This window comes from Culex pipiens, chromosome 1 (assembly GCF_016801865.2).
Source record: "Culex pipiens pallens isolate TS chromosome 1, TS_CPP_V2, whole genome shotgun sequence".
NCBI lineage: Eukaryota > Metazoa > Arthropoda > Insecta > Diptera > Culicidae > Culex > Culex pipiens.
In genome coordinates this window covers 34,646,315-34,670,855 of record NC_068937.1, presented here as the reverse complement: position 1 = coordinate 34,670,855, position 24,541 = coordinate 34,646,315, and the positions used below count along the sequence as shown (strand labels likewise).

General features: G+C 41.6%; 3 protein-coding genes across 5 annotated transcripts in view; 1 reads left to right on the top strand and 2 right to left on the bottom strand.

Moving 5' to 3' along the window:
• LOC120418133 (moesin/ezrin/radixin homolog 1) overlaps positions 1-8,460 on the bottom strand; it is a 69,134-nt gene extending 60,674 nt beyond the window's left edge. Inside the window, exons 1-2 of one of the 3 annotated variants that reach the window (XM_039580418.2) lie at positions 3,716-4,018; positions 3,543-3,654 (exon numbers count right to left, since the gene is read on the bottom strand). The gene's annotated coding sequence lies outside the window, so the exon portion shown is untranslated. Of the gene's footprint in view, positions 1-3,542; positions 4,019-7,834 lie in introns of those variants that run through there. The other 2 variants (XM_039580416.2, XM_039580417.2) reach the window with 2 other exon arrangements.
• An 11,327-nt stretch (positions 8,461-19,787) lies between these two features.
• LOC120418108 (gastrula zinc finger protein XlCGF26.1-like) lies at positions 19,788-21,909 on the bottom strand. Its single transcript, XM_039580378.2, has 2 exons — positions 21,267-21,909; positions 19,788-21,210 (listed from the first exon to the last, which is right to left on the bottom strand). Exons 1-2 carry the CDS (start codon positions 21,686-21,688, stop codon positions 19,866-19,868), a joined length of 1,767 nt encoding a protein of 588 aa, XP_039436312.1. The 5' UTR covers positions 21,689-21,909; the 3' UTR covers positions 19,788-19,865.
• A 334-nt stretch (positions 21,910-22,243) lies between these two features.
• LOC120418107 (zinc finger protein 490-like) lies at positions 22,244-24,394 on the top strand. Its single transcript, XM_039580376.2, has 2 exons — positions 22,244-22,485; positions 22,547-24,394. Exon 2 carries the CDS (start codon positions 22,565-22,567, stop codon positions 24,377-24,379), a length of 1,815 nt encoding a protein of 604 aa, XP_039436310.1. The 5' UTR covers positions 22,244-22,485; positions 22,547-22,564; the 3' UTR covers positions 24,380-24,394.
• The last annotated feature ends 147 nt before the right edge of the window (positions 24,395-24,541 follow it).

The following is a 24,541-nucleotide window of genomic DNA, read 5'->3' as shown; positions in this document are numbered from 1 at the left end:
AAATGATATAGAATCTTTTGATCCAAGATGGCAGCCAAAATGGCGGTGATATCATATTCAGAGTTGTTACGGAGAAGTCGAAAAAAATAATCCGCGCAGTCGCAAAACCAAATCGCGCGAAATCCGCGACATTTTAAGAAAAATAATTTTGCTACAAACATATAAAAGAGTTTTGTAATAATTTCAATCTCAGAACGCAGATTCTTGAAACGCCGAAAATTATAAAGAGGGAAAAGTCAAACCAAAAAATAAAATACAAAAAAAAACAGATATAGAAATTTCAACATTTAGAAATTTAGACCTAAAAACTAAATCAAATTTTAATCTAAAAAAATCTTAAGAGGAGAATGAGCGTATTTGGTCCAAGGATGTACAGTCAACATTTTCGAAAAATCTTTGCCCATTCTCCTTTAAAAATTTTAAAATTTCATAAAAATCCAAAATCTTGAGATTTGAAAATCAAAAAACATTTCGTACTAGATACCTAAGTGTCAAGTGATTTTTTTTGGTTTTTTAGTCTTATAAAAATCAAAAATTGTTTTGAATTAATGAATTTCTGAAAATTTTAATTTAAATGTTTTGATCTTTTTTCATTCCCCAAGAATGTTTAAATTAAGCAAACAAAAATATTTCTACTCGTTAAATCCCGTCTAAAATTCAAAGGCAGAAGCCAGCTTCTGTTACGTCCATTCAAGCTCATATTTAAGATTTGAGCACAAAAAAAATATTTTAATCTTTTTTTTAAATTAAGTTTTTGAAAATCGGCATTCGCCATGCACACAGGACTGGTTTAACGAGTCTTCACCAAATTTTTAAGCTAATTTGGTCAAAGCAGTGTTGAGATATCGTGGCACCCGTTTTTTTTAAACTGCTGACATAAAATAGCAATAGTATCTTGGCAATAACAAAAATAAAAAAATGTGTTTAATTTTATTTTGTTAATAGATGAAATGTATATTTTAATGTCCTGCAAAAAGATTTTAAAAAAAGTTCAAATGTGTGCTCATACCAACCTCTGACATTTTTGACGATTTACATGTATGTAACACCTTAAAGATGAGTTGAGTGTAGTAATAAATTTATTTAAGAAATCCTCAACAAGGCATTTAAAACAAATATCTTCATCTTTCGACGTTTCTTGTTGAGAAAATACAAACAAACATTCAAAATTCAATTAATAAGAAATCGAAGTTATGCACTCAATAATACAAAATAAATAAATTATCTTAATTCCTGATTATGTTTTTCTTTAGAACTTTAAATTAAAAATCCACGCGAAATCCGCGCCTGGGCAACATTAGCCAGCAAATCCACGCCGTCCGTAACAACCTTGCATTGAAAAAAAAAACAGCTTTTTATATAAAAGGCAATTAAATATTCAAATTTGACTGAAATGGGGTCACTGAACTTGAATTTTTCAGCTCCCTCCGTGTACGCACGAGAGCATGCAGCTAGTGCTCAGTGCTCCATCGTTTTTTTCGATTTTTTTCGCCGTAATTGATTGTGGTTACCCGCGAGTTTGCTTCTCCAGCATGCCAAAGGCCGGCCGTGGCCGTGGCAGTTCGAGTGCGGCCTCGAAAAACCCGCGAAGTTCGTCTACCGGCCGTGTGCAAAAAGGTAAACAAACCAACGCCGTGTCGGCCGCCATCGCGCAGGGGAGCGTCAGCGCAGATGGAATCGATAAAAAGTTACTACATCCCGGATATGTTCCGAGATCACCAGTGCGAACCCGTTCCGGTACTTCCGGTGCCACGACCAGTGGCACATCAACATCCGCCAACATCCCCATCAGGAACGAGTTCCAGATGCTGAGCGACGACGAAGAAAATAACAACTCTGACGGTAGCAGCACTACCGACGACGACGACGACGATGATGGTCGTGCACGGAAAAAAGTGCCGACGTCAAAAAAGAACAACTCTCCAGCGGAACGTAGACCACCTCCAATTTTTGTTTTGGACACGTTAGCGGACGATGTTGACGAGTTGCTGGAAGGCCTCGGATATTGTCTGAAAATCGGTAAGTCGGCAGTGCAAGTGATCACACTGACCAAAAAGAATTTCGACCTGGTGTTTGAAGAATTGAAGCGTAGCAACTTCAACTTCTACACATTCAACCCCGAGAAGCCCCCTGTTAAGGTCGTCTTGCAGGGTTATCAAGACCGTCCGATCTCCGACCTGAAGGGTCACCTTTCGGACGCCGGAATAAAACCGCGGGAGATTAAAGTGCTCTCGCGAAAGACAACGGTAACAGGTACACACACACTGTACCTGTTGTACTTCGACCGCGGCACCGTCAAGATCCAAGACCTGCGGCGGACTAAAACGTTGGACGGTTTTTGGGTAAACTGGCGGTTTTACACCAAGAACCCGACGGACGTAGCGCAATGCCACCGTTGCCAGAAATTCGGCCACGGCTCGCGGAACTGCAACCTCCGGCCCCGCTGCGTGAAGTGCGGTGAGTCACACCTCTCGGAGGCGTGCGCACTGCCACGAAAGGCGGACTTGGGGGACAAGGCAGACCAAACCAAGCCGCGCGTAAAGTGCGCGAACTGTGACGGCAACCATACCGGCAATTACCGCGGATGCGTCGCGCGCAAGGCCTACCTCGAGGAGCAGGAAAAGAGGAAGAAAAAAGCAGCAGCGTCCCACCCTCCTCAGCGAAGTACGAGCGCAGCCGTTCCTGCAGCTGGACAGCGTACGGTTCCAGCAGAAAACTCAGCGTTCCCTCCTGGTTGGGGGCGTTCGTTCGCCAGCGTGGTCGCTGCCGGTAGCGGCAGTACGGCCCAGCAAGAAGTCACCGGGGAAGATCTCTTCACCCTGCCGGAGTTCTTTGCTCTCGCGGGGGAGATGATGACGCGGTTTCGGAGCTGCCGGAACAAGGCAGAACAATTCCTGGCCCTTGGGGAACTGATGATCAAACACATCTACAAAGGATAAAAAACCTGTGATCTAGATATAAGCTTTCTCTTCCTCTATCCCCTTTCCTTTGCAATTTCTGTAAGTTTTTTTTTATAGTTTTTTCTTACTCTTGCTAGTGCCTTAGTTAAAGAAATAATTGTTCCTAAATGGATTATGATGCAACACACAGCTGTAAGGAACTCCAAAACTCTGTTATGCACTTCAAAATAACTCATTGTATCTTGATTATTCACCAATAAAACCGAATTGAATTGAAAAAATTGAAACTTGAATTTTATGTTAAAAGCAAGAAAATAAAAAAAAATACGAAGAAAAATTGTTTGGTCATGATTCGATTTTCTGAAGTTTTATACAAATCTTCGGATATAGTATAGCCTATATATGTTACATTGTAGTCGACAGTCCCACTGCAGTCATCCACAAATCACTGCCTCATGTACAACTCTAAAATCGACACCGGTGGAACTACAAATCGGTTACAAAACACAGTCCCCTGTTGTGGGCCGTCACCAATTGTGACTTGTTTTCCTCTTTCCGTTCAATCTCACACACATACGTCCGAGCGTTTCTCACACATACAACAACTACATGCCACTTCCTCTTCGTCGCCGTCATACGCACCTGTTGTGTATCTCGTACGGTTTGCAGATCTTGCGAATCTCGCCGCGGTGCAACAGCGACAGAGCGTAGCTGTCACTCTACCAAAATCACACCAACACACCAGTACCATTCACTGTTGATTACAAAATCATTCATAAACGAAAGAAGAGACGAAGCAAAAAGAAAAAAATCACCACTAATGATCATAAACACTGCCGTCAACCACTGCCGCAGAAAAACATCGCAATTACACCATTACGACGAGAGGCACACCAGCTTATACTTTTATTTTATTTTGTTGCTCTCCATGCACTTCTTCTCGACCGCTGGCTAAAAATAGTCCAGTCTCGTGCCGTTACGAGCGCGGATTTACAGTGTCCACCCCCGCCTGCAACCCGAAACGGAACCGAACTCGGGAAGTTCCGGAACGGTTGGACCAAAAAGTACGGGAAGATGTAGCACAGAACGCGCGCGCACGAACAGGTCAATATGTGGCAGGCAACTAGTGCCGACCGATACGAACCTGTCGGCAATCAGTGTGTACGGCAGGGAACTTCAAGTGTTTCTCCCACCGAAGTTGGGGTCATTCGGGCGTTACGTACACTTATACTTGATGGGAGAAGTTGTGAGATGTCAACTTAGTAAGGATCCCCACGACCCGATACGAAATTTGCATTATTTCTGCTTGTAGGACCGACATCAACTTTAAATGGTTTGACATAAGAGCAATCAGAAAGGGACGACCCCCACGTCACACTCACACAGCGACGATAACGCGCAATTACTCTGTGTGACCAGTCGCTAAATTCAATACATTCCGAAAGCAACAAAAACGACTGGACAATACGCGAACGCCAACTTTGTGTACACGGCACGGACGGTTCAGGTTCGTCGTCGTTCGCCCAGCCAGTGTTGGCAGGTGATTTGACTCCACAATCGACGACTGTCACGCATACTGTCGCACATCAGCTGAAAAATGATATCTGCTGGCCGGCGGTGTCCGGCCCGGGCCTGGGGCCACTCGAACACCCCACCCCAGCGAGTCCGACGACTGTTCAGCGCAGGGTGACACGCGATGGGCTGCGACGACTACGACGACAAATTCAAGTAACCTGCTGCCTAGCTGTAATGACCAGATTAGTGTGGAGAATGCAAATAGAGTCGTGGTCGTCGGTAAATACACACAACCAAGAGGGAGACCTATTTCGAAAGCGAGGTGCTGCTCTGAACACATGAATGAACAGCGAGGTTCGGGGACAGCGACGACGGTAGGGCCGAGCAGGGAAACCTGTTACGACATCATTATCTTTGAAAAAGCTCCGCATCGAATGGTTCACGAGACCTGCAATCGGCGGGAAAATGGGCTTTATGGAAACTTTTGTCCAAAGCCAAAAAAAAACTCGATTGATTTACACACTCCGCTGAGATTGTGCTTCGAAGTCCAACTCGTGTAGGTGTCATTCCATTTCGCGTTATCAGCCCACCGTCACCATCTTGATAAGTGTGTGTACTGGAAACATAAGTTGATTGCGAAAAAAAAATGCGTTCCACGTTTCAACCCCAAGTATCGCTGTGGTGAACACAGCAAACAGTACACCGAAAAGCGATTTTCGATAACCATCGAAGCATGATGAACTTCGATACCCTAAAAATCCCAGTCTCGCGGTTACACGGCGCAATCTAATGAATTTCGATGAGACCTCCGCACACAAACACACCGTAGGTGACGTAATGTGTACCAATCACTTAATAATGCCACAAGTATGACCGTCGTAACGAGATTCATTTTGGCGCGCACACGACGGGTCAGGGGCTTAGATAATTTCCCATCAGGTGCTTCTCGGAAGCGCAGCGACACCTGCAGCAGTTGCAGCGCAGCACAACTACTCAACCACGTTGATGCACTGCTGCTTGGAGCCGAAACAATCAAATGGTTGGACGGGAAAGGCCACACTAAAGTGAAAGATCAAAGATTAAGCAACGAAGCTCGGTTAGCCCATATTGTTGGGGAGTTAGCGCAGATTGAAACTGCAGTAGAACGGAGATTATCGTTTCGGGTTAAACCTAGGGTAAAACAATGCGGAATTTTAAATGTTGATTTCGAAGACATTGAGTTGCAGAGCTCAACTTCAGCTGTTCTCATTGGCGGACTTGACATTTGTTTGTAGTAGCATCTTAACAATTTCTTCCACTGGTTGATGTTCTTGGCCCACAACCTATTGTGCAGAGCTGAAGTTAATTTAAACTATACTCTCGGGGTATTGACAGAGGATTGTAGTAGCTTCTTCTCCAATTCTTTCACCAGTTGTTGTTCTGGACCCATAACCTATTGTGCAGAGCTGGTGTTGAATCGAACTGTTCTCATTGGCGGACTTGACATTGGATTGTAGTAGCATCTTTTCCATTTCTTCCACTGGTTGATGTTCTGGACCGATACCCTACTGTGCTGATTTAATGTTGAATTGAACTGTTCTCATTGACAGGCTTGACAGGGGATTGTGGTAGCATCTTCTTCATTCTTCCACCATTTCTAACCTATTGTGCAGAGCTGAAGTTGAATTGGACTGTTCTCATTGACGGACTTGACATTGGATTGTAGTAGCATCTTCTCAATTTCTTCCACCAGTTGTTGTTCTGGACCCACAACCTATTGTGCATAGTTAATGTTGAATTGAACTGTTCTCATCGGCGGACTTGACAGTGGATTGTAGTAGCATCTGTTCCATTTCTTCCACTGGTTGATGTTCTGGACCCATAAACTATTGTGCAGAGCTGAAGTTGAATTGATCTGTTCTCATTGGCGGACTTGACATAGGATTGTAGTAGCATCTCCTCCATTTCTTTCACTGATTGTTGTTCTGGACCCATAACCTATTGTGCAGAGCTGATGTTGAATCGAACTGTTCTCATTGGCAGACTTGACATTGGATTGTAGTAGCATCTTCACCATTTCTTCCACTGGTTGATGTTCTGATCCCATAACCTATTGTGCAGAGCTGAAGTTGAATTGAACTGTTCTCATTGGCAGACTTGACAGCGGATTGTAGAAACATCTTCTCCAATTCTTACGCTGGTTGTTGTTCTGGACTCATAACCTATTGTGCAGATCTGAAGTTGAATTGAACTGTTCTCATTGGCAGGATTGACAGGGGATTGTACTAGCACCTTCTCCAATTCTTCCACCAGTTGATGTTCTTGACCCATAACCTATTGTGCAGATTTAAAGTTGAATTTAACTGTTCTCATTGGCGGACTTGACAGTGGATTGTAGATTTGTCTTCTCCATTTCTTCCACTGATTGATGTTCTGATCCCATAACCTATTGTGCAGAGCTGAAGTTGAATTGAACTGTTCTCAATGGCGGACTTGACAGTGGATTGTAGTAGCATCTTCACCATTTCTTCCACTGGTTGTTGTTCTGGACCCATAACCTATTGTGCAGAGCTGAAGTTGAATTGAACTGTTCTCATTGGCGAACTTGACAGTGGATTGTAGTAGCATCTTCTCCATTTCTTCCACTGGTTGTTGTTCTGGACCCATAACCTATTGTGCAGAGCTGAAGTTAAATTGAACTGCTTTCATTGGCAGGCTTTACAGGGGATTGTACTAGCACCTTCTCCAATTCTTCCACCAGTTGTTGTTCTGATCCCATAACCTATTGTGCAGAGCTGAAGTTGAATTGAACTGTTCACATTAGCGGACTTGACGTTGGATTGTAGTAGCATCTTCTCCATTTCTTCCACTGGTTGTTGTTCTGGACCGATAACCTATTGTGCAGAGCTGAAGTTGAATTGAACTTGACAGTATTGTCTTCTCCAATTCTTCCACTGACTTATCTCGCCTGCTGTGACAAATGCATTTTCCAAAGAAAAAATCAAGAAATTCCCGTAACAGTTCTTTTGACAGCTAATCACATCACTGCCGCCGATACATTTGCACACAACACCAACACACAGATGACATTCCAACACAGAAAAAAACAAAAGCAGCAAAACCAAAAACGCAACAATGAAGCAGCCTATCGACTGGAAACTCAAAAACATGGTTCCATTCTCTCTCTCTCTCACTCACTCACATCATCACCACACTCGCACCCGTCTCGCCACTGATGCCGAGTAACCGTCATCATCATCATCGTCGTCATCGGCAACCTGTGGTCGCCTGACGAATCTGCTGGAATTTTTCGACGACTCAAAAAATACCCCTACATTTCCCATCACTATTACTCCAAAGGACCCGGTGTCCCGGAAGTACCCTCACCTACGAACGCTGGAACAAGGGGAAAAAGTGGTAACAAAAAGCGGTCTACCCACCCTGCTTGTTCCGGTGGCGGCGGCCTCGGAATCCTCCAACACTGCTGCTGCTGCTTCCTTCACTTCCACACACACGAGATCTCTCTCGAAATTCCGTTCCGCTGGTCCGGCGGCAGTCGTCTCACACACCCCTCTCCGCACTCTTCACACACGCTCTCTCTCTTTCTCTCTCACTCTGACGGCGCGGTTCAATCTCTGTGAGTAATCGCACTTTTTCTCGCCAAAAGAAAATCGAAACACACACTGAAAATCTTCACACGTTGCACTTTTTCCCGAGAAATTGCTGGCGCACAAAATTTGCCACTTTTTACTGCGGAAAACCTCGAATGTGTCACCGTGTCGTGTGCGTCTTCGTGGGAGGAATCCCCTGGGCTTGCGAGTTCCGCGGTGGTTTCCGGACTGGAAAACCCCCAAAAACGAGAGAAGTCGAACTCAATCGAAGCAACCTAACGGAAACGCGTCGCAGCCAACAGACCCCACTAGAAATCAGAACTCGGAACGTCGCGCAGCAATCCAACGACTCCCAAAAGAAAACCACGGAACCGAGGAAACTCAAACAAAAACGCGGCCACCGGTAACTTAAAAACGCCGAAAACCGAATTCGGTTCTTGTTGAGGCACACACAGTCTCGTAGTCGTCGACCCGCACAGCACGCAAGCAAAGCAACACAATGAAGGATAATAAAATGAGGAGTCTGCTGTCTCGGGTGCCGTTGGCTGGAGAAAGAGAGCGAACATCCGCATTTCGAATGTATAATGACGTCTCATTTAACACACATACACACACACAAATCTGAATTTGCGTCGTTGTGGAAGAACGAGGGGTTTCGTTCGGAATAAATCGAGCAAATGCACCGGGACAAAATGACGTAAGTTTTTTGACATGTTGAAATTATGATTTGGATGGATATGGATTTTAATTTAACACTTCCACCACCAAGCCTCTAAATGATCTGAAGGTTCCGTTGTTATTTGCTTACCTTGGTAGTAACATCTAGTAACATTATAAGCATTGAACAAACTTTTTTAAACAATCCAACTTTTCAGAAAGCTTATTTAAAACCTCTAAATAAACAACTTTTGCGTGGTTTTGTCAATAAATTTACATTTTTGCTCATAGTTTGAAAAAAACAAAAAGGAATTAAATCGTCGTTTTTGGTATGTTATTTGATTATTATTTGATATCCCACGTTAGGGCGGCTTACAGCGGATAGAATTCGGGCACGTATAAAACCTGAGCATTATCAACGTGCACAGCCCGCACATGGGAAGCGACGTAGATGACAAGGACGCATTCTACGAGCTTTTTGACCGCGAGTACAGTAAGGGCATCTCCACCGCAGAGATCTAATTGCGTGGCAAACCTATCGGTTGGATTCCCAGTTTTAGCTTTGCTCCGTACCTAATGCACGTTTCCGCACCGCTGGGAGCTAATTTGGCTACTGAATCAAGCCCACCGCGGGGATCTAAATTATTCATTTTCAAATTCTAGCCGTTTTGTTGATCGAAATCAATGAAACTACATTCTAGAATGATAGAACATGCTTCTAATTGCATAATATATCCAAATTGATTGCGTATATCAATAAAATATCATTTTCAAAATTTTAAAAGAGTTCATCCGATTTGCTCCCGACATGTTTGCACCCCAACTTTCGCACCGCGGGTAGCAAAGCTAAAGCTAAATTAGCATTCGAGTTCATTCAGCGAAGAAAAAGTTCACCGGGGATCCGTCGAGTAGCCAAGATAGGTGCTCGAGAAGTCCCCGAGCTGCGGGTGGCAAATTTTTTCAGCGATTTTTGGAATTATTTGTATTTGTTTTGGTTGTTGTTTTTGTCTTCCAAAATGACACAGTTGCAAAAAGGCGTATTTGAACAAGAAAATCCAAAAGAAATAAATTTTAAGTTTAAGTTAATAAATGAAGATGCTAGTGAAGATGCACTTAGTTTGAATATCAAATATGAGTGAATATTAAAGAAATCAGGAGTTTGGTTCAAAACGACTTACAGTATGTAAAAAAAGTATTTACACCCCTTGGGCACTATGCACATTTTGTGATGAAACATGTAAAAAATTTAAAGTTTGACAGGAACCTAGTACTACGTTTTGTTCAAAAACTCATGCCAAACATTTTGCTACAAAAAGCTCATGAAAAGATGATTTCTATAAAAAGTTATATAACAAATACTATTACGAAAATAAAAAAGGTGCAAAAAAAGTATGTACACCTTTCGAAAAATTAACATAAATAATGTTATTTGTTGACAAATCACCATAAATCCAGTCTCCCAACTCCAAATAGGCATCCTTGACTGATTAAAAAAAGAATTTGGATTGAATATAAAGTTTACTAACTACTTAGTATAAAAGTTTATATAACTCTGGAAATTCTATATAAAACTTATCTAAACTTAATTTTGCAAACTTTTAATTCAACTAAACGTCAATATATTACCATATAATTGCTAAATAAACATTTTGGAGTGGGTATAACACCGTTTTGGGGGTATTTGTATCGATAGAATAGATTTTTTGTTGGAATTTCGTACCAACCCGGAATTACGTCGTAGGAAAATCCACCGGCATCCGAAACGGTCCACGATTCACAAGTCAACCTATGTGGAATCGGAAAGGGCATAGAATTTCCGATCTTTTGATACCCAAACATCTAGGTTTTCTTTAAAACCTACGTTTTTAAATACCTGGGCAAAAAGTAAGTTTGATCCACGAGAACAAAAATTACGAAATTCCATACATTTTTGGCAGGTTGCTCAAACGAAACCATAACAACGTTTTTGCTTAGGTATTTAAAAACGTAGGTTTTTAAGAAAACCTAGATGTTTGGGTATCAAAAGATCGGAAATTTTATGCCCTTTCCGATTTCACATAGGTAGACTTGTGAATCGTGGACCGGTTCGGATGCCGGCGGATTTGCCTACGACGTAATTCCGGGTTGGTACGAAATTCCAACGAAAAATCTATTCTATCGATACAAATACCCCCAAAACGGTGTTATACCCACTCCAAAATGTTTATTTAGCAATTCTATGGTAATATATTGACATTTAGTTGAATTAAAAGTTTGCAAAATTAAGTTTAGATAAGTTTTATATAGAATTTCCAGAGTTATATAAACTTTTACACTAAGTAGTTAGTAAACTTTATATTCAATCCAAATTCTTTTTTTAATCAGTCAAGGATGCCTATTTGGAGTTGGGAGACTGGATTTATGGTGGTTTGTCGACAAATAACATTATTTATGTTAATTTTTCGAAAGGTGTACAAACTTTTTTTGCACCTTTTTTATTTTTGTAATAGTATTTGTTATATAACTTTTTGTAGAAATCATCTTTTCATGAGCTTTTTGTAGCAAAATGTTTGGCATGAGTTTCTGAACAAAACGTAGTACTAGGTTCCTGTCAAACTTTAAATTTTTTACTTGTTTCATCACAAAATGTGCATAGTGCCCAAGGGGTGTAAATACTTTTTTTACATACTGTATATTTTAACTTAAAAATTGTCGGAAACAAATATTTCTTTGTATTATTTAAAACAATAAAAACTATTAAAATACCTACATTTAATATAAGTTAACATTTTTAAATTATGTTTTCAAATTCAAATAAATACCAAGCGAAACAATGTTATTGGGCCAATGCAAAATTGTAAACAAAGAGAAAACTAGTATCTTGCTAACGTCAGTGGAGGAATAAGGAAAAATTCCGAATACCCAGGTTTTTTTTAAATTTTGTATATTTTTTTTCATTTCATTTAAAAATATTTTGAATAGTTGTACATGCCATAAAACTGGATGACATTGATAGCCGGGGTGGCTATGATAGTTTTATGATTTTATTGTAAAATTAAAAAAACGAATTAAATACAAACGGAATGGTATGAAACCATGTTGACCTTGGTAAATAAGTGTTTAAAGTACATTATGAAGCGATTTTTGACAAATTTTGAAAAGTTTTAAAAGTTAGTAAACTAGATAAATGGCATTATTTATTACTTTTAAAATGTCATGTTTTTCTCATTGAAAATGAGTTCGAATTGGAAAACAGACTGCATTTTCAGTTTTTTTGAACAATTTTACTCTTAAAATAGTTTAAATTGTTATTGAAACAGAATTCAAAAATATCTTCAAATTTATTAGAATTTTCAGTACCACAAGTTTTATAGTAAATTTGTATTTTTATTTATTCTTCTCTATACTACGAATTTTTCAAATTTGACATTCGAAGTAACCGTACCAAAAGTGAATTTGACGTAATCACTATCAAAATCACCTCGGTTTTTTAAATAACAATTTATCAAAACACTCTATGAAATTCTTTTTTTTTGTGAAAACGTTCATGGACATACCAAATTTTTAAAACTTGTTTACTGCCCCTGATCGCATAAATGTCCCATATGCATTTTCATCGATTTTGAGTTATTGATGCAGTTTGGTTCAAAATCGTGTGCTCTTTCAAAAGAGCCTATAACATCCAGTACTTTGTTCTAGAAATCAGGAGGAAATCCAGTTTTTTCGCGAAAACTTAACACGTAACCTTATGTATGGGACAAACTTCAAATGCGTTTTTCTCAGCTTGCTGTTTTTGCATATGGGACATTTATTCGAACATGGGCAGTTTAGGAATTTTGTTTATTTTTTTGCGTTACGTAGTATAAAAGATTTTTGAAAATGTGTGATTGTTAAATGACTAGTGAATGTGTTCAAAACAATCCAAAAATTTTGGATGAACTGCTCGTAATTTCGAGTTTGTTTTTTTTACTATGTATTGTTTTCATGTAACAAATAAAAAAATTTTATATGTAAAAATAATTTTAATAATTCATAAAAAAACCTTATCTTTATTATTTTTAGTCCTTTCTGATTTACTACCGCCAGTGGGGGTGACTATGGGTCAAAAAACGATACACCTCTCACCCCTCACCATTGGGTCAACTGAAACTAAAATGATGCTCAAATACAAAGATATAGTAAAAACAAGTCATCCAACAGTGTTTCTTGTTCGAGGGAATCGTATTGACATGCTACAATGTTTTAAGTAGAGATTTTCAAACATTTGGGTACTTTTTGATCAATTCCAACAAAAAATGTAAAAAGTTCATTTTTCGAGAGGTCATTTTTGGCCAAAAACGTACCTCAACTTTAGACAGCTGCTTAAATGACAGGATTTGTTCTAGGAACGAGATTTGTTCAGCAAAGTCATCTTAAGATGTCCCTTGCAAAACCCTTTTAACAGAATTTAGTTTCATTGAAAAGTACCTGAGAAATGGTAAAATCCGTAAAAAAATATTTTGACCCAATCTCACCCCCCAGACCCAATGTCACCCCCATTGACGGTATTCAATATCTTGCTTTGAAATTAGAGTGACTGTTTGACTTGAATGTACAAAAATCAACATTTCATAAATAGTGTTTGGATAATTTTTTATTTGAAGCTGACCATGCAACATTTTTAATCTCGGGAAATGCTATTTATTTCACTTTGACTTAGACAGTTAGAACTGTTTTGCAAATTCAGAGACAACAGGTAACCTTCTAAAGGGAGATAAACATTGTTGTTGGTTTAGTCGACCCAAACGCACTTAACTGAAGAATACGGTTTGGTTTTGGTTTTGTCAATAGTTTATCAAAATTCTGTTTTGTCAGAAAAAAATGCAACGTTTTTAACTCTGTGTTCTATATTAAATCCCTTTTTTTATTATAATTTAAGCAAAACAATGTCATTGAGTAAATTTGGATTTGCAAACACACAGTCGATCCTGCTCACATCAGCGCAGGTTTACATTTAGAATGAGTAGGATTGCTTGCTTGTTTTCAAATCCACATTGATTCATTCAAAATGTTTTGCTTGAATTTTGCTTTTTACGCAATACAAAAGACCTTTTCAAATGTCCGGCAGAAGATCGACAATGCGACAAATTCTCGCTTACTTTTTCAAAAGGTTCTATGTACATAGAAAACCCATGGGGCTTTTGAAAAAGTTATCTAGAATTCAAACACTGCCTCAACGCGACATAAACAAACTAACTAACACCCCAGATTGCCAAAAGAATTTTTTCATGCGTAAACTTGCAGCACAGGAGAGAAAATATCTCCAAACTCGAAGAATTGAAATCGAAAAGTCAAGCATCACTCCTAATGTAAACATTTACTGACGTTTACAAACTCACATTGACCCAATTACATTGTTTTGCTTGAAAAACCCATCCGTCAGATGATTTGCTCCCGTTAGATCCCGGGGCAAACCTGAGTTTTGTTTAGATTCGGATGAACACGGATGAACTCGAAGCTAAATTAGCTCTCGCACAAGTACCGCGGTGGGCTTAACGCGGGTGCCAAATTAGCTTTGCAACGCAATTAGGTCCCTGCGGTGGAGATGCCCTAAGGGCATCTCCACCGCAGAGATCTAATTGCGTGGCAAACCTATCGGTTGGATCCCCAGTTTTAGCTTTGCTCCGTAGCTAATACACGTTTTCGCACCGCTGGGAGCTAATTTGGCTACCGAATCAAGCCCACCGCGGGGATCTAATTTATTCATTTTCAAATTCTAGCCGTTTTGTTGATCGAAATCAATAAAACTACATTCTTGCATGATAGAACATGCTTCCAATTGCATTATATGTCCAAATTGTTTGCTTACATCAATAAAATATCATTTTCAAAATTTTGAAAGAGTTCACCCGATTTGCTCCCGACATGTTTGAACCCCAACTTTCGCACCGCGGGTAGCAAAGCTAAAGCTAAATTAGCCTTCGAGTTCATTCAGCGAAGAAAAAGTTCATCGGGGATCCGTCGAGTAGCCAAGATAGGTGCTCGAGAAGTCCCCGAGCTGCCGGTGGCTAATTTTTTCAGCGATTTTTTGAATTATTTGTATTTGTTTTGGTTGAAGATGCATTTATTTTGAATATCAAATTTGAATGAATATTAAAGAAATCAGTAATTTAGTTCAAAACGATTTTATTAAATTGAAAAGTTGTGGAATTTATATTTTTTTTTTTTATTTTTTAAATAAAAAATAATCAACCACATATATTAATATAAAAAAAATATCACCGAAAATTTAAACATGAATGCCCAAAATTTAAAAATAACTAAACTGATTTGAACATTTTAAATTATGTATAAAATATATATCAAGCGAAACAATGTAATTGGTCCAATGTGAGTTTGTAAACAAAGGGTGTATCTTGCTCACGTCAGTGAGGAGTAAGAAAAAATTACGAATACGTTTATTTTTATTATTTATTTTTTTCATTTCATTTAAAAATATTTTGAATGGTTGTACCGTAAAGGCTGATACGCAGATCCGAAGGAACGCAAAACTCCATATAAAAAAACGCCCAAGAAACGGTCAGGGAAAGGGTCACGAAAAGATTTTTCTTAAGTGGTACGCAGCATAAACGAAAAGTGGCGTTTGACGTTTCTTCACGCGGTGCTTGTTTGCAATATGTTCTGATGAAAAAATCGAAGAATTGGAATTTTCCTTTTTAATAATCTTGTATTCGATATAATAATATTTAAAATCCCCGCCAAATCTCAAAATGCAGAATTTTGAAATTAAAAGGACAGATATAGATTTTTGGTCGAAATGGAGTAAAAAAGAAGTTGTCTTTATAGTTGTCGGCCACTATTGCTAGTACCAATCAGCAACCTCTGGATTGTGAGTCCACTGCGCTGTCCAATTAGGTTTTACAGCGTGACGTCACGAGCGCACACACACACACGTTTTTACTTAGACTCACGTGCAAAAAATGTAAACAGTGCAGCCGAACTGTCAAATTTCTAACCTAAAAATCGAGTCGGCGTAAAACCTAATTGATCCACACGGACGGGATCGAAATTAAGTAAAATTTACAAATTTACGAAAAACCCGAAATTCTAACATTCAAAAACACAATTTTTATCAAAAATTAAAAAAAATAATTCAAAATCAGGAATTTGAAAATTGAAGAATTGAAGAATTGAAGAATTGAAGAATTGGACGCCAACATTTCAAAAAGCATCATGTACAAACCATGCGTTTTGAGAAAAACGCCTTTGAATGATGAGCACCCATTTTCAATTCCCATTTTAATATAAAAGCAAAATAAGATGTTCTAATAATAACAAACGATGAAAAACGTTGCTTTTATTGATACTTGATCATCCAAATTCAATAAAACATCATTTCCGTAATTTTATTTGAGTAAAACAAACATAACTCCTTTTGAAATCACCAACGTCTATATCACCCTGCTGTCATTGAGGGGGGTGCTTTGTTATGATTCGTTTTTCTTCGCCGAATGTACATGGCGCTTTGTTCATGTTGCTTTTTTTTCGTCACGAGATTCATGTAGTCTTTTTGTTTGACAGGGTGACAGAGCTATATAAACAGGCACTGGTGATGGCAGAGATATTGTTTATGTTACTTTATTTAAAATCATGATTAAACAGACTTTACTGAAGTAACTTTTGCTCATTTTTGGTGGAGAGGTAGCTTATAAGGAGTACTTTCAGAATATGCAATAACCCAGAAAGTGTCAAAATGTACATGATGCCTTTTGAAATGTTACCATCGAATTGAAGAATTGAAGAATTAAAGAATTGAAGAATTGAAGAATTGAAGAATTGAAGAATTGAAGAATTGAAGAATTGAATAATTGAAGAATTGAAGAATTGAAGAATTGAAGAATTGAAGAATTGAAGAATTGAAGAATTGAATAATTGAAGAATTGAAGAATTTAAGAATTTATGAATTAAATAATTTAAGAATTTAAGAATTTACGAATTTAAGAATTTAAGATCAGAATTGGGTACTAAAGCCCTATGTAAATTTTTATATACAACGGTAAAAAACACGATTAAAAACCATTTCTGATCACTGTTTTTCATTTTAATGCAATTTTTTTTGACAAGACAACATTTTTTCGATGGATCAATTATGGTCCCCTTGGAACGAGCTGTCAAGTAGGAGCTTTTCTGTCAAGAAGGACCGCGAAGTTAATTTTTCAAAATTGATTTAAAAATCCATTTTAAATTCTTTGTGGTCGTACTCAGAAAAATAAGCTTTATCGCTGTAATCAATAATATCAGCAATCTAAGCTTCATTTTAGGACCCAACTGCTCGGATTGCTTGTTTTCAAAGCCGTATTGGCTTATTTAAAATGTTTTGCTTGAATTTTGCTTTTTACTCAATACAAATGACTTGTCTCTTGCATGTCTGGCAGTAGATCGACAATGCGTTGTCCAAAATTAATCAAACACAGCCCCAATCTAACCTAAAAAACAAAACTGCATCACCCCAGATTACCAAAAGTCATTTTTCATGCGTGAACTTGCAGCACGGGAGGGAAAATATCTCCAAACTCCAAGAATTGAAATCGAAAAATCAATCATCACTCCTAATGTAAACATTTACTGACGTGAGCAGGATAAACTCTTTGTTTACAAACTCAAATTGACCCAATTACATTGTTTTGCTTGAAAAAACCATCCGTCAGACGATTTGCTCCCGGTAGATCCCGGAGCTAACCTGAGTTTTGTTTAGATTCGGATGAACACGGATGAACTCGAACCTAAATTAGCTCTCGCACAAGTACCGCGGTGGGCTTGACGCGGGTGCCAAATTAGCTTTGCAACGCAATTAGGTCCCTGCGGTGGAGATGCCTTAAGTGTCTGAAACACGACGTCAAGATTGTCATCGGTGACTTAACGCTCAAGTCGGCCAGGAGGAGGAGTTTAGACCGGTTATTGGGAGGTTCAGCGCTCACCAGCAGACGAACGGGCTAGGACTTATCGATTTCGCCTCCTCCCGAAACATGGCCATACGTAGTAACTTCTTTCAGCACACCCTTATATACAAGTACACCTGGAGATCACCAAACGACACAGAGACGCAAATCGACCATGTTCTCAATGATGGTCGGCATTTTTGAACATATTCGACGTCAGAACCTACCGTGGCGCGGAGATCGAATCGGACCTCTACCTGGTGTTCACAAGGCTGCACCAACGCCTGTCCGAAGATAGCAAGATCCGGTACCGCCACCCGCAGCATAATCTGGAGCGGAACTCATCCAGATGGGCAGCTACCGTAGAAGTGGAAAGAAAGAGTAATATGCCCGATCTACAAGAAAGGGGACAAGTTGGAATGTGAGAATTATCGAGCTATCACTATTCTCAACGCGGCTATCACTATTCTCAACGCGGCCTACAAAGTGCTGTCTCAGATCATCTTCTGTCGTCTGTCGGAGCGAGCAAAGGATTTTGTTGGAACGTACCAGACGGTTTTGTGGAGGGGAAATCGACGACGGACCAAACCTTTTTGCTACGCCAAATCCTCCAAAAATGTCGCGAGTACCACCCAAGTAACCGCGGGACACTAAAAAGTAACACTAAATCAACTCTATATCAAAATATAAAGTAAGCTGTTTACAGTCTCAAAACTCTATATCTTCTTGAAAAGTGAGATAAAAGCCAATAGTGGCGATGTTTAGAGTTAATATACAGTAACTTTTGTAAATGTTGATATAGAGTTATGTTACAGAAAAAACAACAAAATACTACATTACCGACACTTGGGCACTGAGTTCAAAAAAGCTTTCCAGCACCAACCACTGCACTTCTTTCCTTTGAAGAGCTTTTTCCTACCCATTTGACGTTTTTTGATACATTACACCACCTTTGAGATTCCTAGCTTCGAAGAATTGATAATTCCAGTTGAAGTCATGCGCGCCATCCATCTACTCTATCTGAGAAGATGCCTTCAATGAAGGTATTTGTCGATGGAGTCTTTCTTACGATTGTACTTCAAATTTATCAAGGAAAAATAGTTGAGACGGTTTGCCAAAATTGTTAATTGTATCATGATAGATGCAGTCATGACTAAATTAAAAACTTACACAGAACGTAAATATCACTTCCAGAACATAAAATATAACTTCTCACATGCCTCAGCTGGGGGAAGGATGAACTTGGTTGAAAAGTCCGGACACTAAATCCTTGTCTGCTGCTGAAGTTCTCGACACTCTGGACTGAGATTTTTAAAGTTCTCAAGTAGATCAAGCCCTGTTGATAAATGAAAAACAACCAACACTATTGGAAGCAGGATAATCAATTAATCTTTACTTACCAAATAGAATTAGTGCCATAAATTTGTTTCACTCTGACGTTGTTTACGTTTTGGAACTAAGTCGCAAAACTTTAAATGCTTCCACTAATGTTGATTTAATGGCTTGAAACATTAAAAGAAGTGTCAAAGTTTTGAAGCATTTTAGAAGTTGATTTAGTGTTTTGAGCTTTACTCTATAAAGACATCAAAGCTTCACTTAAATGCTTCAAAACATTATTGTGCTTAAGGCTTTGAAGCTTTAAATGTTTGTTCTAAATGTCATTATACAGTAAGCAATAACGTTTCAAGCCATAAATGTGTCAAAGCATTTGCAAAGGCTATATAAAGTGACAAAGCATTGAGAAAGCTTAGTTAGGGTGAACTTAGAGTTTTGATTTAGTGCTTGTGGTTACTTGGGCAGAACCCGACGCACCACCTGTTCATCGAATTCGGCAAGGCGACAGTATCTCCAGTCTCTGTTTCAACATTGGGCTTGAAGGTGTTATGAGGCGGACGGGCTTCAACATGCGGGGCACGATTATCGACCGGTCCAGCCAATTCATGGACATGGATGACATGGACATTGTCGGTTGAACGTTCGAGGAGGTGGCTAGGAAGTACACCGAATCGAAGCGGGAAGCGGAGAAGGTTGGATTGAAGGTGAATGTGGCGAAGACAAAGTATCTGCTGGCAGGAGGAACCGAGTCCCTTAGGGCTCACAGAGAAGATTTTGTGAATGAATCCTATTTTACAAAATCTTCAGGGGGGAAGAATGCGTGGACATACCGTACCAAACGCTCTAAAAGCGCTCGTGTATGCTTTCGCGAACTTGAAATTAAAAACAAAGAAAAGCCTTACTGTAAATTTATTCACGTAAGCACGAGCTACAAATAATTTAAATCAAACGCTTTTAAAACCATTCCGAATTCACCCACGCTCCGCCGCGGCCTCATTCGTCCACCGATTCCCACCGGACAGCTCGATCGCCGGCACCGGATTTGCGAGCATCTCCGCCGCGTGCGCACTCTCCATGTGCTTGCGCCGGTAGTCCTTCCTCGGGTACCGGTTCGGACAGAAGAAGCACGGGAAAGGCCGCGCCTTGTTGTGAAAGTAGTTCAGATGTCGATTGCGGTCCGTCGTACACGGGAATCGTTTATCACACTGGGGACAGGGGAAGTCTTTCTTGCCGGTGTGCGTACGGATGTGGCTCAAGCGGCAACCCCGCCGGGCAAACTTGGCCGGACAGTACGGGCAGCCGAAGGGACGTTCTCCGCTGTGGACGAGCATGTGCTCGTTGAGAGTGGGTTTCCGTTTGAAGCACTTGTTGCAAATGCTGCACTTGTATCGATCTTCCGGTTGTAGGTGTTGGTATTTGTGCTTCCGGAAGGCGTCTTTGTTGGTGTACGTGCGGGGACATTCCGTGCATTGGAACATCTTGAGGCCGGTGTGGGACGTTTCGTGATCTCGCAGAACTCCAGGACTGGCGAACGTTTTGCCACAGTGAACGCATTGGTGGGCTTTGGATTTGCCCTTGAGAAAGCGAATCTGGTGGGCGTACAATCGTAGCTTTGTCGGGAAGTTGTGGAAGCAAATCTCACACACAAACGGCCGTTTCTCGTCCGGATTGGGTTTGCTGGGCTGATGAACCGTTGCCGAGTGGTTCATCAGGGTTTCTGGACTGTCGAAGCTTTGTCCGCAGCCACAGCAGGCTTGAATCGATCCGGATACCACTGGGTTTGGTCCGTGGAACTTCCGCGAATGCGTGCAGACCCGTGTCCGACTGATGAACACTTCTCCGCACGTTTTGCACCGGTAGTTGAGCTTCCCGATTTGTCTGTGCAGCTCGAAGGCGTGCAAGTCACGCATTATCTTGTAGCAAATTTCGCATTGCTTCCGGCTTTTCAGCTTGCTCGCGGACAGTTGGTTCGAGGCGTGTTCTGCTTGACTGTGTGCTTGAAGTTCCTCTTGCGTCGGGAACCGCTTTCTGCACCCACAGCAGATGAACGAGATGGCCGGCACCTCGTCAAACACGTCGGGGAATTCTGGTTTTGCCTTTTTGGCTGATGAAACACTGTCCTTAGTGTCGCTCGAGTCTTCCTTCTCGTCCAGTGGAGCATTTGGAACTTCTTCCTGGTAGTCAGAATCACTATCGTCGTCGAGGTTGCCATTGTCGGTCTCCGAGTCAGGTGCTTTCGTCTCAGGTGTCGGAGCAATGTTGGGTTGAGAAGGTTCCTCTACTGTTAGTTCAATTTCTGGATATGCCAGATCCAATCTAGAAGGTATAATATCATCACAATACAAACTCAACAACCTTTCAAAGACACTTACTCGGAATTCTCCACATGAGCTGGACCATCCAGAGTAAACACCTCGGTTTTACAGGCCACATCGACCGGATACACCGCTTCACCGTCGAGTTCCACCTTGATCACAAGCTCGTCTTCACCAGCGTACAGCTCGCGTAGCTTCCGGTCCGACTCCTGGCAAAGCGCTCGCAGCTGGTACGCTGTCTCCAGCTCGCGAACGCACCGCCGGCAGCACAGCTTCGAGATCTTGTCTGCTTCCTGTGGTTCCGCTACAGCGCCAACCAGGGACAGGACGTGCGCTAGCGTTTCGCCGTCCTGCACTTTGCGGTCAAAGAGCTGTACCAGCTGATCTTGCGGTTTGCCAACCATACAAACCCGGCACGGTACGGTCGGTTCGGGTGGTTCCCGTTTACGACCGCGGCCGGATCGCCGCGTTGTCGACATTGCGACACTGAACTTCACTTGATTTTCAAAGTAAACAAACGAATTGTTTGGTTCAAGTTCATTAAACTCATCCAAACAAAGTTGTTTCACTGCGGTTTGTTTTGTTTTGATCGCATAATGTAAACGTTACGAAAATGTAGATGTCATGAGTTACGCTCCTTTGAGTTGCAAAACCAGAAGTTCCCAAACACGGACGTGCGAATCGAGTACTCGAGGGTAGGTCTCTAATGTTTTAAGTGTTATTTCTATAAATTGTAACATTATTTTTTTTTCTCTCTTTTCAGGACGAATCGTAAATAAGTTTCCATCAAAAGAAAGGGGTTCCTTGGCTCGGTTTAACCTTATGTGCTCATATTTGTGTGTGTTTGATAGCAAATGATCTCAAATCTCCGAATCAGTGGAAAGAATGCAGGAAGCAGACCCTGTAAAAAGTTTGACAGTTCTCAATCTGAGCCATCAACCAACGAAATCGGGTGCCTACAAAAACGGTCGATCAATTAATCGCCTAAGTTTGGATGCTATTGTTTACAAAATGGACTAAATATTTGCAATTTTTTTCGTCAAAGGAAACAAGTGAATTACGCAGTGAAATTGATAGCCTGTTGTAGAAATCCCTCGAGTGATAAAAAAGAGTGGCCACCCTAACAAACAAGGGAAGCGTTATGCTTTCCTTGTTGTCAAAAGCATAAATCCAGCATAGCATTTATGTGTTGACAAAGAGAGAAAACATTCTGTGAAAAGATTCGTGAAATTAGTTCTAAACAAACAATTTCTATAAAACAAATTTAATCATGAATGTAAGGTAGCCGCTTGAATTGGCTTGAAGAAATCATTATAAAATATTGATCCATGTTGCAGTTGAAACATTAATCCATCATGACATCGCGAACCCGGAAACTGGCCCGCCTAGCCGCTGGCCACCAGCGGCCTACCGAAAGTCCCTCCTCGCTGATGTGTCGCGTGTGTGCGCGAAGCAAACCGGAAGCGCAGCTAATGGGACTTTTTGACGAGTTCGTACAGGGCGAAAGCTTGGCCTTCGTACTGTCCCAGGTCGGTGCCGTGGAGATTTACGAGCAAGACCAGATTCCGAACCTGTGCTGCCATCGATGCCACCGGGAGGTGGAATCAGCGTACAGGTTGCGGCTGCTGTGTCAGGACTCGGACCGGAAGTTGAGGGAGCTGTTTGCCGAGCGTGAGGATAAAGTTGAGATTAAGGTGGAAGCGGAGGAGTGTGCGGTGCAGGTTTCGGTTGACCCAATGGGCGTTGAGTACATCACGTGCAAGGCGGACGTTTTCGCGGTTGAGGGAGCGGAGGTGGACGATTCTGGTGAGAAGGCTTTATTGGATCCAGTGCAAACTAAAGTTGAGATTGAAGATGCTTCGGGTGCAAAGGAAGATGAGCCGTCTTCTTCTGAAGAAGGTTCGGACTCGGACCACAATGACGACGATCGCAACGACCTGGACGAAGAGGATGAAGATTCGGAACCACCGAGGAGAAAGAAAAAGACTGCGATCGTTAAGAAGCCAACGAAGACGGAATTCCCAGACGTATTTGAAGAAATCCCAGCCGTTTCGTTCATATGCTGCGGCTGCCGGAATCGTTTCCCAACACAGGAAGATCTGCAAACGCACAGTCAGGCGGTTCACGCGGTCAACAAGCTACCGGCTTCGAAGCTGAAGGGTCGCAAACAGTGTGAAATCTGTTACAAAAATCTACGCGATTCATACGCGTACGAACTGCACAAGCAAATCGGGAAGGTCAACTATCGCTGCAAAACTTGCGGAGACGTTTTCCCCAGTCGGAAGCGCGTCTGCACTCACCACGAGCGCATTCACGGACCACATCCGGTGGTAACGGGCTCGGTGCGGATTTGTTGCGGATGTGCCCAAAAGTTCGACACGCTGGAAGACCTGAAGAAACATTCCGACGAGGCGCATCTCCCGAAGAAGCTGCCACCGGACGAGAAGCGACCTTTCGTTTGTGAGATTTGCTACCACAACTTCCCGACCGAGCTGCGACTGTACGCCCACCAGATCCGGCTCATCAAGGGAAGAAACGAGAAGAAGCATCAGTGCGTACACTGCGGGAAGACCTTCATCAGTGCGGGAGTCCTGCGTGATCACGAAATCTCCCACACCGGCGAAAAGGTTTTCCAGTGTACGGACTGTCCCAAAACGTACACCAACAAGGACGCCTACCGGAAGCACATCTATCGCCACGCGCAACCGCGAGATCGCTACCGCTGCGAGGTCTGCGATCGAACGTTCAAAACGAAGCAAAGTCTGTACGAGCACGGGTTGGCCCACACCGGCGAACGGCCGCTCAAGTGTCCCTACTGTCCGGCCCGGTTCGCTCGCGAAGCCTGCCGGATAAGCCACGTGCGGACGCACACCGGCAAGAAGGACTTTCCCTGTCCGCAGTGTGATAAGCGGTTCCCGTGCAGCTCGGACCGTAACCGGCATCTCAACTATTTCCACAACAAGGAGCGCCCGTTTCCGTGCTTCTTCTGTCCGAACCGGTACCCGCGGAAGGACTACCGCAAGAAGCACATGGAGAATGTGCACGCGGCGGAACTGGCCGCCAATCCGGTGCCGGCGATCGAGCTATCCGGAGGGAATCGCTGGCCGAGCACGGCTCCGGTTGCCGTGCCAGCGGTACCGGCGGTAGAGCCAAGTACTGAAGAGAAATAAAGTGGTTGATGGTGATTGAGTTGAGTTGACTTTATAAGATATCACATTCCGAAACGCATCTTCGTCTACGGATCATGGCCTACGCGAACGAATTCCTAGGCAATTTGGGCTTAGACAACTCAACATGACGAAATCCAGTCTGCAATCCGCTAAAATCACCGT